The sequence below is a fragment of the Homarus americanus genome, unplaced genomic scaffold, assembly GCF_018991925.1.
Source record: "Homarus americanus isolate GMGI-L3 unplaced genomic scaffold, GMGI_Hamer_2.0 scaffold21314, whole genome shotgun sequence".
NCBI classification, from domain to species: domain Eukaryota; kingdom Metazoa; phylum Arthropoda; class Malacostraca; order Decapoda; family Nephropidae; genus Homarus; species Homarus americanus.
In genome coordinates this window covers 89,153-103,386 of record NW_024720811.1, presented here as the reverse complement: position 1 = coordinate 103,386, position 14,234 = coordinate 89,153, and the positions used below count along the sequence as shown (strand labels likewise).

Genomic DNA, 14,234 nt, shown 5'->3' with positions numbered 1-14,234 from the left:
CTCCCAAATGTGTTATTAATGATGTTTCTTACCATCAGCCTCCCAAATGTGTTATTAATGATGTTTCTTACCATCAGCCTCCCAAATGTGTTATTAATGATGTTTCTTACCATCAGCCTCCCAAATGTGTTATTAATGATGTTTCTTACCATCAGCCTCCCAAATGTGTTATTAATGATGTTTCTTACCATCAGCCTCCCAAATGTGTTATTAATGATGTTTCTTACCATCAGCCTCCCAAATGTGTTATTAATGATGTTTCTTACCATCAGCCTCCCAAATGTGTTATTTTTTATTGTGAAAAGTGTGAGAGAATACAGTAACAGGTAGACAATAAGTATTTTTGTGATGATAAAAGAATGAGTATGAAAAACAATGATGCCTATATTTCTCAAAAAAACTGTGTTCCATAGAAGGCCATAATTACCACCATGAGGTATAAAATTACCATCTCTTAAATACATATCAGACAAATGGAGACATGCTGGTTAGTTGCTACATAAGTGAAAGTCATTAATTACTTACTAAAAGTAAAAAATTATGTCTGATGTGAACATGTGCTATCTAAGCAAGATGAAAATGTATAAAAGACTGATATTTGGTAGGGTGGTCCTTTATTTGGGGCAAAAAACAAAATTTGCCATTTTTTGTCACAGACCCTGGCAAAAGTTCCATTTGGGGTAGAAACATTGCCTGTAAAATATTTTTTAAATATCTTAATAATTAGAGGTTGCTCAAGTCAAATGAAATTTAACAATATTATGCCTATGCTTAATGTTCATAGCACATCATTTCCTAGCCCCCAAGCCTGGGCCCCCCCCCCCCACTTAGTCTAAGTGGGTATTACCTGCTCAAGGCAGGGGTCGCATGAGGACCTGTCTCACTCTTTGTCGCCCAGTAAGGTCTGCTTGAGGGCATTAGGGAATGATTTCCTGTGGTCAGCAACTGCCTGCAGTAGATACTGCAGTTGCTGTTCGTCCTTGGTGATGCGGTCTGAGAAATCTTGGACTAAGGCTACTCCTCTTTCTGCATGATCATTGATCACAGACAAAGCTTGTACACTGGCTTTTGCATTTTGGAAGCCAGGATCATCTTTCCACTGTTCTACTGGGAGGGCCAGGAAATCTGTATTCAAGTTGAGCTTTTTGAAAAATGACTTTGTGTTCTTTGTCGTGAAATCATATAGGTTCTTCACTTGGAGTGTGTCTGGATTGATTGTAACCCGTTTGACATGCTTTTCTTCTCCAATAATGATGTTCATAGCTTCCAACATGCGGTCCTTCACTGCTGGGAGAACATCGTCATCAAAGAAGGCAAATGCAACCAACTCTTCTGACAAGTACCAGAGGTGTCTTATCATTTTGTGGAAAGTTGCCTTTGATGTGGCATCGGTGATGGTACTGTAGTCTTGTAGAGCTTTAAGCAACATCAGATCTCCTTTTAGTGCCTTTGCAGCAAGTGGAGCAGTTGTCCAAGCCTTCACATATATTCGGGTAAAGAAAATGCACAAATCTCTTAGTCCTCTGTTCTCCTTTGGAGTAAGCTTAAACTGAGAACGGAGTAACCACACTTTGAAGGAATATATGGTCTTTGCCATCCATCGTGCTTGGTGCATTGCACCAGGAGCAGAAAATCGTACTCCCGAGAAGGTGATGTGCCAAGGAAGATGGAGGCCAGCTCTAGCAGCTTTCGGTAATCATCTCGAAGCTGTGTCTCCAATAGAGCCTTCTCAATGAAGTTGGTTAGATCGTCCCTAACAGCTCTGACCGATTCTTCTGCCAGATCGTCGGTGGAGGAGTCTTCAAACTTCTGCTTGTCAATTTGTTCCCATTTGGCTTGGAATCTTCTGAACAGCTGTATGTTAGGAGCACCTGAGTGCCCCATTATAGCTTCAAAAGCAGCTCCAGCTACAAGTTCTAGTACACGGTGGCGGCAGGCAAAATATAGCAAATCACGACCCAGCAACTGCTCAATTTTGACACACGCACCCTTGTGGTGACCAGTATTTGAGCTTGCTGTATCAAAACACATGCCATGCACAATGTCTGCAATGTGCCATTGCTGCAAAGCCTTCACAACAGCTTTTGCTTGTTCATCACCGGTACCAGAGGGAAGTTTTGGAACAGCAAGAAGTTGGGAGGTGCCATTGCCTGAGACAAGAACTGGGAGTCTGTCAACATGGCCCCCATGCCCCGTCAAATCAGGCATCAATTTACCATCCCAGTGAACAATTAAAACTGACTCTGGTTTGAAGTTTGAAAGGATTTCAGCTGCCCTGCTACTGCGATGATGCTGACGTTTCCTCCTGATGCTTGATCGATTTAGAATCAATTCACTGACATCATGGCCCAGACTCCGAGCAGTTTGGGTGACAATGTGCATGGCCATTCTATCTGAGGACTTGGTCCGATCTAATGCTGCAGAAAGTTCAGGAGTTAGAACTTCTTTTTGCCCAAGCTTCTTGACAATAGGTGGAGTTTGAAGTGCTGATGGGCCAGGAACTGGGTTGGATTCCTCAGAAGAAGACGTACTACTGCTGTCCAAGACAGCGATGGCCTGGCATTTTTTGGCTTCTTCCTCTGCACTGTCTGCAGCCAACTTCCTTTTCATTGCTTTCTTGAGAGTTTTCTCGTCCTTTCTGTCTTTTCAGGAATACTTTGTCAAGAGATGACATTGCCCCACGACGCCCTTTTTCTCGTTGTGCTATTAAGAAATCCTTATCCTCCTGAACTGTCATCATATTCAAAGCATTCACATGTGCAATGTCAAAGAGATCTTCGAATGTATCAGTGAACTCTTTCTCTTTCTGCTTTTGAGTTTCTGTCTTTCTTGAAGAGTTCTTTTTCAAACTACTCCACTTGTCAAACATTTTGTGCACTTGATTCACACAATCTGGTTTGTGGTGTGTGGGAATGTTTGCTTTTGTCCAAAACTGAAGAACTTTGTCTGTGACTTCCCCAGCTGCCACTCTGATGTTTTTTTCTGTATGCGATGCAGGTTTAAAAAATACTGTAGCACTTGCCTGTTTGAAGGTAACTTAGCCCCTGTAATGTCATCACATAATGTCTTTATCAAATACACATTTTCTCGTGTTTTTACTCCTGCATTAGCCATTTGACCTGAGGAATAAAGAAATTAACTATTAATATAAATTAATAATGAGAATACTCTGCAGAACTGTTTCTAATTTCCCCAATCATCAATCACGACCAGCAAAAACTCACCACAATCGTGCCAAATGCGACGCACTAGTGGTGGCGTAATCGGCTACAAATTAATCGACTACATCGATTACTTAATTTTTGACAGCTTTGAGCAACCTCTAAATATTAATATATTTAAAAATAACTCTACACACAATGTTTTTGTCCTAAATGGACACTTTTAGCAGGGTCTGTGGTAAAAAATTCCAAAGTTGAAAAATAAGGACCACCCTAATATTTGGTTGCATATAAAATTTATGGAATGCAACTCCGGATAAAAATATGAGAAAATAGGAGTCACTATATAATGTAGAGATGGAGCATGTAGTGGAAAAATAAATAAAAAAAATTAAATAAAAATTTCCCCCACAGTGTTTGTCCAGGACTAACCAAAGAAAGCCAGTCTCTTAAAATATAAACTAAAAAACATTTGCTCTCCATATTGAAATAAAGAGTTAAACTTACCTATTTATGAATTTGAGGAATTTCTCCAGGCACCAGAGACAGCACCGACAACAACACATGAGACATCGGACAATCTTACTATCAGTTTTCTCTCTAATCTTGTGATCGATATACTCCATTATCACACGAATCATGCGCACAATGGCAATGATGAGTGACCCAAATGCCAAAGTGCCAATGTGGTACCTAAGTAAGAGATTGAAAATTAAAATATGAAGAGATAAAAACAAGGTGGGATTTTACATCATCAATTCAGTCCAAGCCATAAGTACCCAATCTCTTTATCTAACCAAATCCAAAAGTTTTGCAAAATATTTGAAAAAATCCTTATTTAAATTTCAAATGAGGATATGAAATTCAATTGTATGCACCTCATATTTGCAATCCAAACAGAAATGAGTCATCAGGTGAAACTTGAATCTTAAATGACTCTTCCACTCTCACATACAAAATACAACCACAAGAAATTTTCTCCATTCATTCCCATGGCAATATTTTTACAAAAACCCAATGAAATATTTACAAAGTTATTCTCAGTCACAAGTTTATATGACCCAAACTAGTGAATACTCTACAGCCATTATATAGTGCCTGTGTGCTTTCATAAGGGCTCCTCCACTTAACTAAAATATTATTGGAAAACCGTATTTTACTTCTAAAGGAATCACAAAAAAAAAAAAAAACAGAAATGGAACAATAACAACAATACAGTAAGTCCTTGCTTAATGTCAGCCCACTTAACGTTGTTTCAGTACTAAGTCGCTAAACTTTAGAGACCAAAAATTTGTTTAACGGATGACTCGGTACAACGTCATTTACTACGTCATCATGGACTACTTTTGATGGCGCATCACCCTCTCCCTAATGACAAATATTTAATTTTACCTTTTTGACACTATGAATTTAGGATGGTGTGTGCAAGTAAATGAGTAAAAATAAATGAAGAAAGTTACTATATCTTCTGAAAAATAAAATGAAAACACATGTACAGTACTTAAATGTACTTAAGGAACTAAAATTTTTATCTCTTGTGCAAAATACAGTCACTCCTTGACTTACGACCTACTCAACTTATGACCACCAGGACATACGACCGCCGAAGTCGAATATAATATTTTTCAAATTATGTATTTTCGAGTCCCGACATTAATGATCACGCTGTTTACTGACAAAATTTTTGTTTGTAATTCCCTTTAAAATGGCTGGCAAGCATAAATGTGGGAGTTCTCGTGGTGCTGAGAAGAAAAAGAGACACCCATTTTAGATTATCTATGTATTATTTTCGCATTTTCGACTTCCAACCAATTCGACTTACGACCTCGTCGTTGGTCCCTAACCCCATCGTAAGTCGAGGACTGACTATATGAAGTCTTTATTCATATTATTGCTGTCTTGCAAAGATTCCAGCAATGCAATTTATATTCTGCTAACTTTAGTCTGTGCCATTTTATAAGATAAAAACTGTAAGCCTAAACAACCTTCAATCTTGCCGGAAGTCGGAGGGGAAGTTGATGTATTATGACAGCTGGTACCATCCCGCCAGCCAACCAAGGTTACCTAGTGGTATTTATTTATCTGTTACGTAGAGGAGTTTTAAGTTTTTCTCTTATAAAATCTCAATAAAGGTGACTTTATAGTAATGCATATAAGCACCTCATCAGGCATCACACAAGGAGCTTTGAATTTGTGTATATGTAATGTATTTCCTGGGGCAAAGGAGGCTCAGGAACGTAACTCCTGTATTTTATCTATTTCTAATAGGGAAAATTGATCCGCTTAATGTTGTTTCGTATAACGTTGCGTTTTCAAGAATATAACTCAGACATTAAGCGAGAACTTACTGTATAATAGAATCGAGTACAGTATACTATTACCTCTCATTATTATGGAGCTAATAAAATTAACCATAATGCAATGGGACTGAATATTAAAACGCCCAATGTACTGATGGTTAAGTCGTGAATTCACACGAGTATTAAAAAAAAATCAATTAAGCAGTGAGTGGAGTTGCCTACTCTGCAGTACGTGACAGAATTTTTTATAGAGCCTAAACACGTACTCTATGCTGTAAGATGAGACTACACATTTTTAAGCAACTTCTTGATTTTACCTAATGGTTCTCCCAAAACTCTCTGTAACTGCCAGGGTTGGGACATCTGATTTGTTGAAGGCCCAGTACCATGAAGCAAATGTTCCTGCTAACACCATCTCTCCAAATGCAGAAACAAAGAACATAGACCAGAACAGTGCAAACACATTGTAGACCTGTTAGAAATAATTAATTTTAATTTCAAGACAATTGTATTAAATACAATGATAGATCCCCGTTAGCCAGAAGAGCTGGTGTAGAGCTCTTCCAAAAATGAGAGATCTGCAGGTAATAAGAACAATTCTTCATCCCGAAAAAAATCACACATCTCTGGAATTTTTCTGGGAACTGGGGTAAGTTTTCCAAGAGTCTACACATCTCGCATGGACAGACACTATTGCTTATCCCCGGAATGTTTCCAGGTGCTTGGAAAAGTTTTCTAAGTCTAAACTACGCATCTCACATGAACAAACATCACTGTACACATTCAATATACAGGTAGTCCCCGACTTACAACTGCTTGGACTTACGACCGTCCGGACTTACGACCGCCGCAGTTGTGACCATTTTTTTTTTTTTCAAATGACGCAAGCATTTTCTATACCGAAACGTTTCCAGTTAATGTAGTCTCCATGTATAATTAGAAAATTATAGGGGCCCCATGTGCATTCAGCTGACTACATTAAAGGTAAGTGCTCAGTCACACTGTATCCATTCCTCATTATTTATTACTTTCACTGTACTGTAGCCATTCCTCATTATTTATTACTTTTACTGTACTGTATTTCATTGTAGATTTTTTAATTAAAAAAAGTGATTTTTTTTTATCTATGTCGGACTTACGACCATTCGGACTTACGACCATTCGGACTTACGACCTGGATTTGGGTCCCTAACCCCGTCGTAAGTCGGGGAGCAGCTGTATTGTAAATAAACAAAATATAGTACAGTTAACCCTCACTTTACGCAGTCCCGCATTCCGCGTTTCCACGTTAACGCGGTGCCTTGCCAGAACCTCACGTGCTCACATTACGCGGTACGTGAACCCCATTACGCGGAGAGTGTCCGGTGCGACGCTATTTTTAGATTCGCCCCACCCGGCCGCCCGCCCGCCCGCCTGCCTCTCTCTCCTCCTCCCTCCGCTTGGGCAAGCGGCGCAGTAAGGTTGCGCAGTGTGTGTCATTGTTGCGTTATCACTGACGTCATATGACGTATCAGACCTGTGATTGGCCATGCATCCCTACCCCCCTCTGCTGCTAGCTGTAATTGGCTTAAAGTATTATGACGTGTCCACCCGGGGGAGGGAGGGAGGGAGGAAAGACGACGCTTGACCTAGCCGTGGCAGTTTCATCCCTCAAGGCCACTCCGTGTAAACGCGCATCCATTGTTCCGTAAAATGGCTTCCGCCAGACCACCACCCCCAGAGAGAAACCTTTCCTTACCTGGACCCAGCGGCACTAAACCAAAGAAGACACGACGTTCCTTAAGCTACGAGGTGAAGTATACCATCATCCAAGAGTTGGAGAAAGGAACAAGGCAGGTTGATTTGGCGCGCCAGCATGGTGTGAACGAATCTACGATCCGGACTATAAAGAAGGATTCAGCCAAGATAAAGGAGCACATGAAGATCACAAAGTCTACAGGTGCTTCTATGATCAAGTATTTTCACAACCAGGTGCTTCTCAAGACAGAAAAATTACTTGTGAGGTACTTGGTGCGTCAGGCGCGACGGAACATGGCGGTCGACACGCGCTCTGTTAAGGACTACGCACGTGAACTGTACATGGCAGTGGCACGAAAGATGGGAATTACAGAGCCCAAACCCTTTAATGCTTCCTCTGGGTGGTTACAGAGGTTTAAGATCCGGAACAAGATCACCAATATAAACATTGGTGGTGAAGAAGCGAGTGCTGATCGTGCTGCGGCTCGGGAATTTCCTCCGTTTTTACGTGAGATTATGGAGGAAGGACAGTACAGTGACGACCAGGTGTTTAACATGGACGAATCTGGTCTTTTCTGGAAAAAGCTACCTTCCAAGTCCTTCGTTGTGAAGAATGCCAGCAGGATTCGGGGCCGGAAAATGCAGAAGGAACGCATCACCGTCCTGTTTACCACCAATGCCTCCGGTACCTGTAAGCTCAAGTTATCGGTGATCCACACAGCACGCAAGCCGCACGCCTACAAAACCATGGACATGACCAAGCTAAATGTCCACTGGCTGACCGCACGTAAGGCGTGGATGTTCTCTACACTGTCCCTCTCCTGGTTTGATGACTGTTTTGTTCCCGATGTAAAAAAATTCTGTGAGCGACAGAATGTGCCATTCAATATTTTGTTGCTGCTGGACAACGCACCAGGACACTCGCCCCTAATGTTAGATCGTCACCCCAACGTAAAAGTGGTCTTCCTTCCTCCCAACACTACGTCATTAATCCAGCCCATGGACCAGGAGTTGATTTGCAATGTGAAAGCTGCATTCTCAACCAAAAAATTCCAGCTCCTGAACGACTACACCAACACCAGGGAAGGGTTGCGTAACCTGAGTGACACCACCACCGATAGCAAGAGCGAAGAAGATGAGGATCAACAGTTGGAACAGCAAAATTTATTCTGGCTATTGGAGTGTTCCGGGGACAGGAGAGTCTGGCTAACGGGGAGATTATATTAAAGTGGAAAAATATTCTCTGTATTACCTTCATTTTGCCTGTATTGTGGTACCCTTTAAATATATTCTACCATTCATTTGTAATGGTACCATAATTTTTATTAAAAAGAAATATTAAAAGACTTCAAGCATGACAATATTTTAAAAGGACTGCATTAAAATTTTGTACCTTTCACACTTTTCACAAGCTTTGTGAATAAATGTACTCCCTATACTTCTTATGTATATTTGTATAACTAAATGGTTCAGCAAAATTTTTTTATAATAATGTATAGCCCAAAATAATATTATCTACCCAATACTCACATGAAGCCATGGAATGTGTGGATCAACTACGTAGTCAAAAAACTGGCACGAAGCCCCAGGACAAGAGCTTTTATTAAAATCCTCAAATATGCAGGTATCATGTTCCTGGAAACAAGGCATTAAATAAGTAAGGGATAGGAATGAATGGATACTTAAATTATAAAATTAAAAAATCACTACTCAAACACATCTTTTGTGCTTCACTAAATCACCTTGATAACTATACAGTTGCCTCTTCAAATATGGAGATTTAATTTATGCATTTTTGGAATAATGCTAGCATTGCATTTATACCATTTTTTAATTTAGTTTAACATATTTTTGGACTTATGCGGTTAACTGTTAAACACTGGTAACAAATTCACGCTTTCGGAGGACGCATTTAATATATATTTTGAGCCACAATAAGGCATACTAAGACAAATTACATATCAATAATGCTATATTATGCAAAGACTAACATTTTAAAAGATCAGAATCACATTGAAATATTACACGGCCACTGAAAGTTGGTAGATGAGTGTGACAGACTAGGCCGCTCGAACAGCCGTCAGCAGAGACGGGAAATATGACTGCAGATGACTTCTAGCAGACAACTTTTGGACTTTTCCAGAGATCTCTCTGTTTTAACTCCAATGCTAAAATATGCTGTCTACTCTTGCATCAGCAGTAATGTAGTTTTACTGATATGTAATTTGTCTTGGTATGCCTTATTGTGGGTAAAAGTAGGTATATATTAAATGCGTCCTCCGAAAGCGTGAATTTGCTTCCAGTGTTTAACAGTAAATTCATGTATAGGATTTCTGATAAACTTCCTACGTTCTCATGTTTGAAATGACGAATGTATGTACAGTGAACCCTCAAAGATTCGGACAAAAGAGAGGACCACTTGTCCGAATTTTCTGGTGAATAATAAATGATATAAGAAACACCAAAAATAGAGTACTAATGTAGTGATAAACAAATTACCGTATATAAACCATGCATTTACCTGTGATAACATAATAAGAAACATTGTATCATTACTAGAGTGAATGAAATAATATTCCCACAAACAACAATTGTCAACTCTGTTTATGTTTCCCACCTCGGGCACCTGTGTCCAAGCAACTGATGAGGCAGCACCCACGGGCCTAAAATGTTCTTTGCTCTGGTTTGGGAATGCTTCATAGGGAAACTTCTTGGAGGCTTCTTAGCCCAGAACCCCCCAAATTTTGTCCGGATCTTCCGAAATCCAGATTTCCCGGGTCCGGATCTTCAAGGGTTTACTGTATCTTTACATAATTTAGCTAAATATCTTTCTCGTCAGGAACAGTCATCCCAACTATTATGAATAAACTCATTTAGAAATACAGTGGAATGTCGATATAACGTGAGATATGTTCCGAGAGAGGTCCCTTTAACCGAATTCGCACTTAATCGAAGTGTTGTTTCGATGGAATCATTTAGTTTGGTACTTGAGAGAAACACAAAATACTAAAAAGACTGAGAGTCTACCCAGATGCACCTCAACCCATTTCCTAGAATAAACAAAACATTGTTTTTTTGTAGGATTATGTTAAAACAAACACTCATAAATCAACACAGCTAAAATTAAGGGATGCAAAATGGTCTGGTGGGAGGGAGGGAGGTGAGGTGATATGTTTGACAGTTGATGCCAAGGTCTAGTGCTTATTTATTTATCTGTACTGAAGAGTGACTAAGTTTTTCTCTTATAAAATGTCACTGAACTAACATGGGAGAATATAATTAACATTGCTGGAATTCGTATAAGATGGTGATTAATTTGAATATAAACATGCCATAGCTTGCATTAGACATAAAAAGAGCAAAAATTTTTATCTCTTGTGCAAAATATATGACATTTATATTCAAATTATTCGCTGTCTTGCAAGGATTCTAGCAATATAAATTATATTCTCCTAACTTTAGTCTGTGACATTATATAAGATAAAAACTTTAAGCCTAAAACACCAAACCCTGGCTGGGAAGATGGGGAAGGGAGGGGGGGAGGGGGGAGAGGGAGGAAGGGAGGGGGGAAGGAAGGGAGGGGGGAAGGAAGGGAGGGGGGAAGGGGAGGTGAGAGTGACATGTTTGACAATTGGCTCTGAAGGTCGAGTGAAGTATTTATTTATTTATGTCCTTTAGCTTGAGTTTATGTTTTTTGCTTATAAAATGTCACAGAAGTGACCGGGGAGAATATAATTTACATTACTGGGATTCTTATAAGATAGTGATTAATTTGAATATAAATATGCTATAGTTTGCAGTAGACAAAAATTTTAGTAATCATTTTGAGTACATATACAGTACAGCTTTGCCCTTAGGACAGTGTAGCGTGCTCAGAGAAACATTAGGCGCAAAATTTTAAATATGATGCGCCAGATTGACTCGCGCAAAATAGGAAAAATTTGCTTTAAATTAAAACATTGTCCTTAATTGTGGGTGTCCCTTTAAATCAATAATTTTAAAATGAATCGCTTCAAATCGACATTCTACTGTACATCATTACTGTACTTCAGGACGAAATCAGACAGATTTGCAACAACCAATCAGCTGTAACTCTTGAGGAGGGGGCGGGTCATTTCTTCTCAGCTGGTAAAAAGCGCACTATAACTGAAAATTCCATAACTGAATGGTATTCAAGAAACCTAACCCATTCAGTTAGCAAGGGATACCTGTATACTGTTTTCCCATCTGGTCCCCAAGACATGGTGGAGACTATCAGTCGACTGGAAATGCCCAGAAAAGGGTCAACAAACTCGTGCCTGAGCTCTGGCACTTCAAGTGCCCAGAGGCATTAGAATACCTGCAGTTACCTAGCTTATACTGTAGGTGGGCAAAGGGTGAGTTAATAGAAATTTATAAACACATCAGAGGATATAACTCAGTTGTGTGTTCATACCTGGAACTAGCAAATGCCTGCCCCACTTGAGATCACAGCCTGAGGTTGAAAAATCACAAGTTTAGAAGATTTTCAGGGCCAACATTTTGAGTGAAAGTTGTAAACTCTTGGAACATTCAAGACCAGCGCAGGCTCAGATACAGATACATTCTGGAGCCAGTACATGTCCAGTACTTGCCAACAGTACATACAAGAGATATAACCCACTGTCCAATAGGCCAATCAATGACAAATAGGATACTGTAAATCTGAAACAGACTGCCATATGTTACCATCACTGTTTAAATTCTTTAGCACTTCAATGCTAACTTAATGAATCCTTTCCAACACACAAGTAAACCATGTCTATAAATTGAAACTTCCAAAATACTCTTAACACATCTCCAACACTGTTCTACAATATTACTTTCATATATCCAACACTTAAAAACTCTACCAACATTTTACTTCTAACATTGGTTTCATACTAATCTTTGGATATAGCTTCATAATTTTTCAAACAATTCAAAAACTCTCTACCCCTAGCACTAGAATAGTGATTTAAAAAAATCAAGAACTTAGCCTTTTTTGCAAACCTTTAAGCACGCTCCCAGTACAACCATTTTCCTAATTATTTAAATAGCTTTCACCCTATTGTGTTAAGTGAGAAAACCAGCCCAAAAGAGCATTGGAGTCCAGCAATCTTATACTGTACAGTATATCTCCTATCTTTATTCCAAGATTACAGAGACAGCTAAGGGAATTAACCTTACAACCTAACAATAGCTCTTGAAGTTTATCAGCACTAAAACTCTTTCTACTGTATCAATATATCCTGCAAATGTGAAGTTATTTGGCCTGTCCATTCTCAAATCATTGCTTAGATATGTCTTTATTGTTTTGGAGGTAACACACAATGACTTTTTGAACCACATTGCAAGTTAGTCAGATTTGCAATTTCTGGTTACTGGTTGGATATTATATTTTACTCAAGCCTTGAAAGTAGGTCATGATGATCTATAATCTATAAACAGCCAAGCATTTCAACAGTGGGTTGATGATAAAACTAAAGTAGAAAACAGAATGCCAAGTTCATTAAGGTAAGCTCCATGCTTTAGAAAGAATGAGAATGAAAAGAATACTAAGAACCGGGTAGCAATATCATGCCTTTATATCTTGACATTGACACCCATCTTCAGAACACATGATTCGATATTCAGTTTTTCCTGCCGATGCCAGAAGAACCCCAACCACACAGAAAAGTGCCAGGAATATCAACTGCAGCAAATATGGTACAACAGGGAAGATCAGCGTAGACATGATGTCACCCACAGCCCTGAAAATTAATAAAGAAATCTCAGAATTTTTTTATTTTAAACTTTGGAAAACTAAAATTCAGATGATTTCTGGCCTGGACCTTCTACTCCAAAACTTAGAAAATCCTCCAAATTTTGGGAATTTCTTTATGCAAGAATATTAAATACTGCTGACATTTAATTTTTCCATTAGCCTATTATTTTCTTATAAGTGTTCAGTACCGGGTATTTCTAACAATTTCAATACAGTACAGGTTGAACCTTACTAGTCTGGCAAGCTTGGGACCAGACTGGTGCAGGACTATGAAGAAAATTACATATATTGTATCTACCCAAAATTACGTGTTGAAAAATAACCATAACGTAACTCACAGCTTGGCCTGGGGTGGTAGGAAGAGGGCTAGGGGGATGTGACTTTAGTGATGAGTCTTGTGTTGCTATTATAAATTCAAAACTAATATAAAATACAGAAAAACAAGCAAAAAAATAATGTAAGGAATATTATCACAGATGTAATGTAATGGCCTACATGGTAAGTTAAAAGACTAAAACAAACTCACAACTTCCAGTACATATTTCCCAGCATTCATGAACCATGTCACCTCAACACTCGCCATAGCAACGCAGCTCAGCTGGGACATGGCCTTTACCGACTTCCTGGCAATGTCTTCCCCCCTCCCCCCACACACACTCTGCTCCCCCGCTCAGCCAGCTAATTTGTGTCCAAATAAATGTTTATTCCCTTTATGTGTTTGACCTTATAATTACTTCTTATACTTTTTTCACAATATGTAAGTAGAATTGCATGCACATGTGGTGTTGATTAATACAGTACAGTATACGTATTCTTTTTTTCTATATTTTCAATTTCTTTCCACTCTTTTTTTTCGCCCCCCAGGCTCCGTTGTGGGTCGTTTGAACTGTGCCCGGGTGGGCTAATTCCCGTAAAAAAAACAAAAAAAAAACATGTAACCGAGTATAATTTTTATTATTTTTTTTAGAAAGTTCTGTATATATCTACCCAAAATTATGAGTTGAAAAATAACCAGTGATGTTAACAGCTCCAAATGCAAAAAAAATTACTGTATTTGTAAGTCTTCATTTGTATCGGGGTATTTGTAGATTTAAAGCAGCATATACAGTACAGTGAATGAGGTTCAGTTCTTCATGTAGCAACATAAAGAAAGAATCTAGGGGTATGGTAGGCAAGTCTAGGATAAAAGAGACTACTGGTAAAGTTAGCCTACTGCGAGCATGTCTCAGGTAGCTATCGTTCAGCAAAAATGACCTACGGATATGCATGAAT

General features: G+C 39.0%; 1 protein-coding gene across 4 annotated transcripts in view; it reads right to left on the bottom strand.

Annotated features, from left to right (window-relative positions):
* The window catches only part of LOC121861181 (choline transporter-like 2), an 89,860-nt gene that overhangs the window by 12,065 nt on the left and 63,561 nt on the right, over nucleotides 1-14,234 (bottom strand). For all 4 annotated transcript variants that reach the window (XM_042358741.1, XM_042358740.1, XM_042358742.1 and 1 more), the window contains exons 8-11: nucleotides 12,780-12,948; nucleotides 8,729-8,833; nucleotides 5,779-5,933; nucleotides 3,669-3,854 (exon numbers count right to left, since the gene is read on the bottom strand). In XM_042358741.1, coding sequence (XP_042214675.1) covers nucleotides 3,669-3,854; nucleotides 5,779-5,933; nucleotides 8,729-8,833; nucleotides 12,780-12,948 — 615 coding nt within the window. The remainder of the gene's footprint in view (nucleotides 1-3,668; nucleotides 3,855-5,778; nucleotides 5,934-8,728; nucleotides 8,834-12,779; nucleotides 12,949-14,234) is intronic.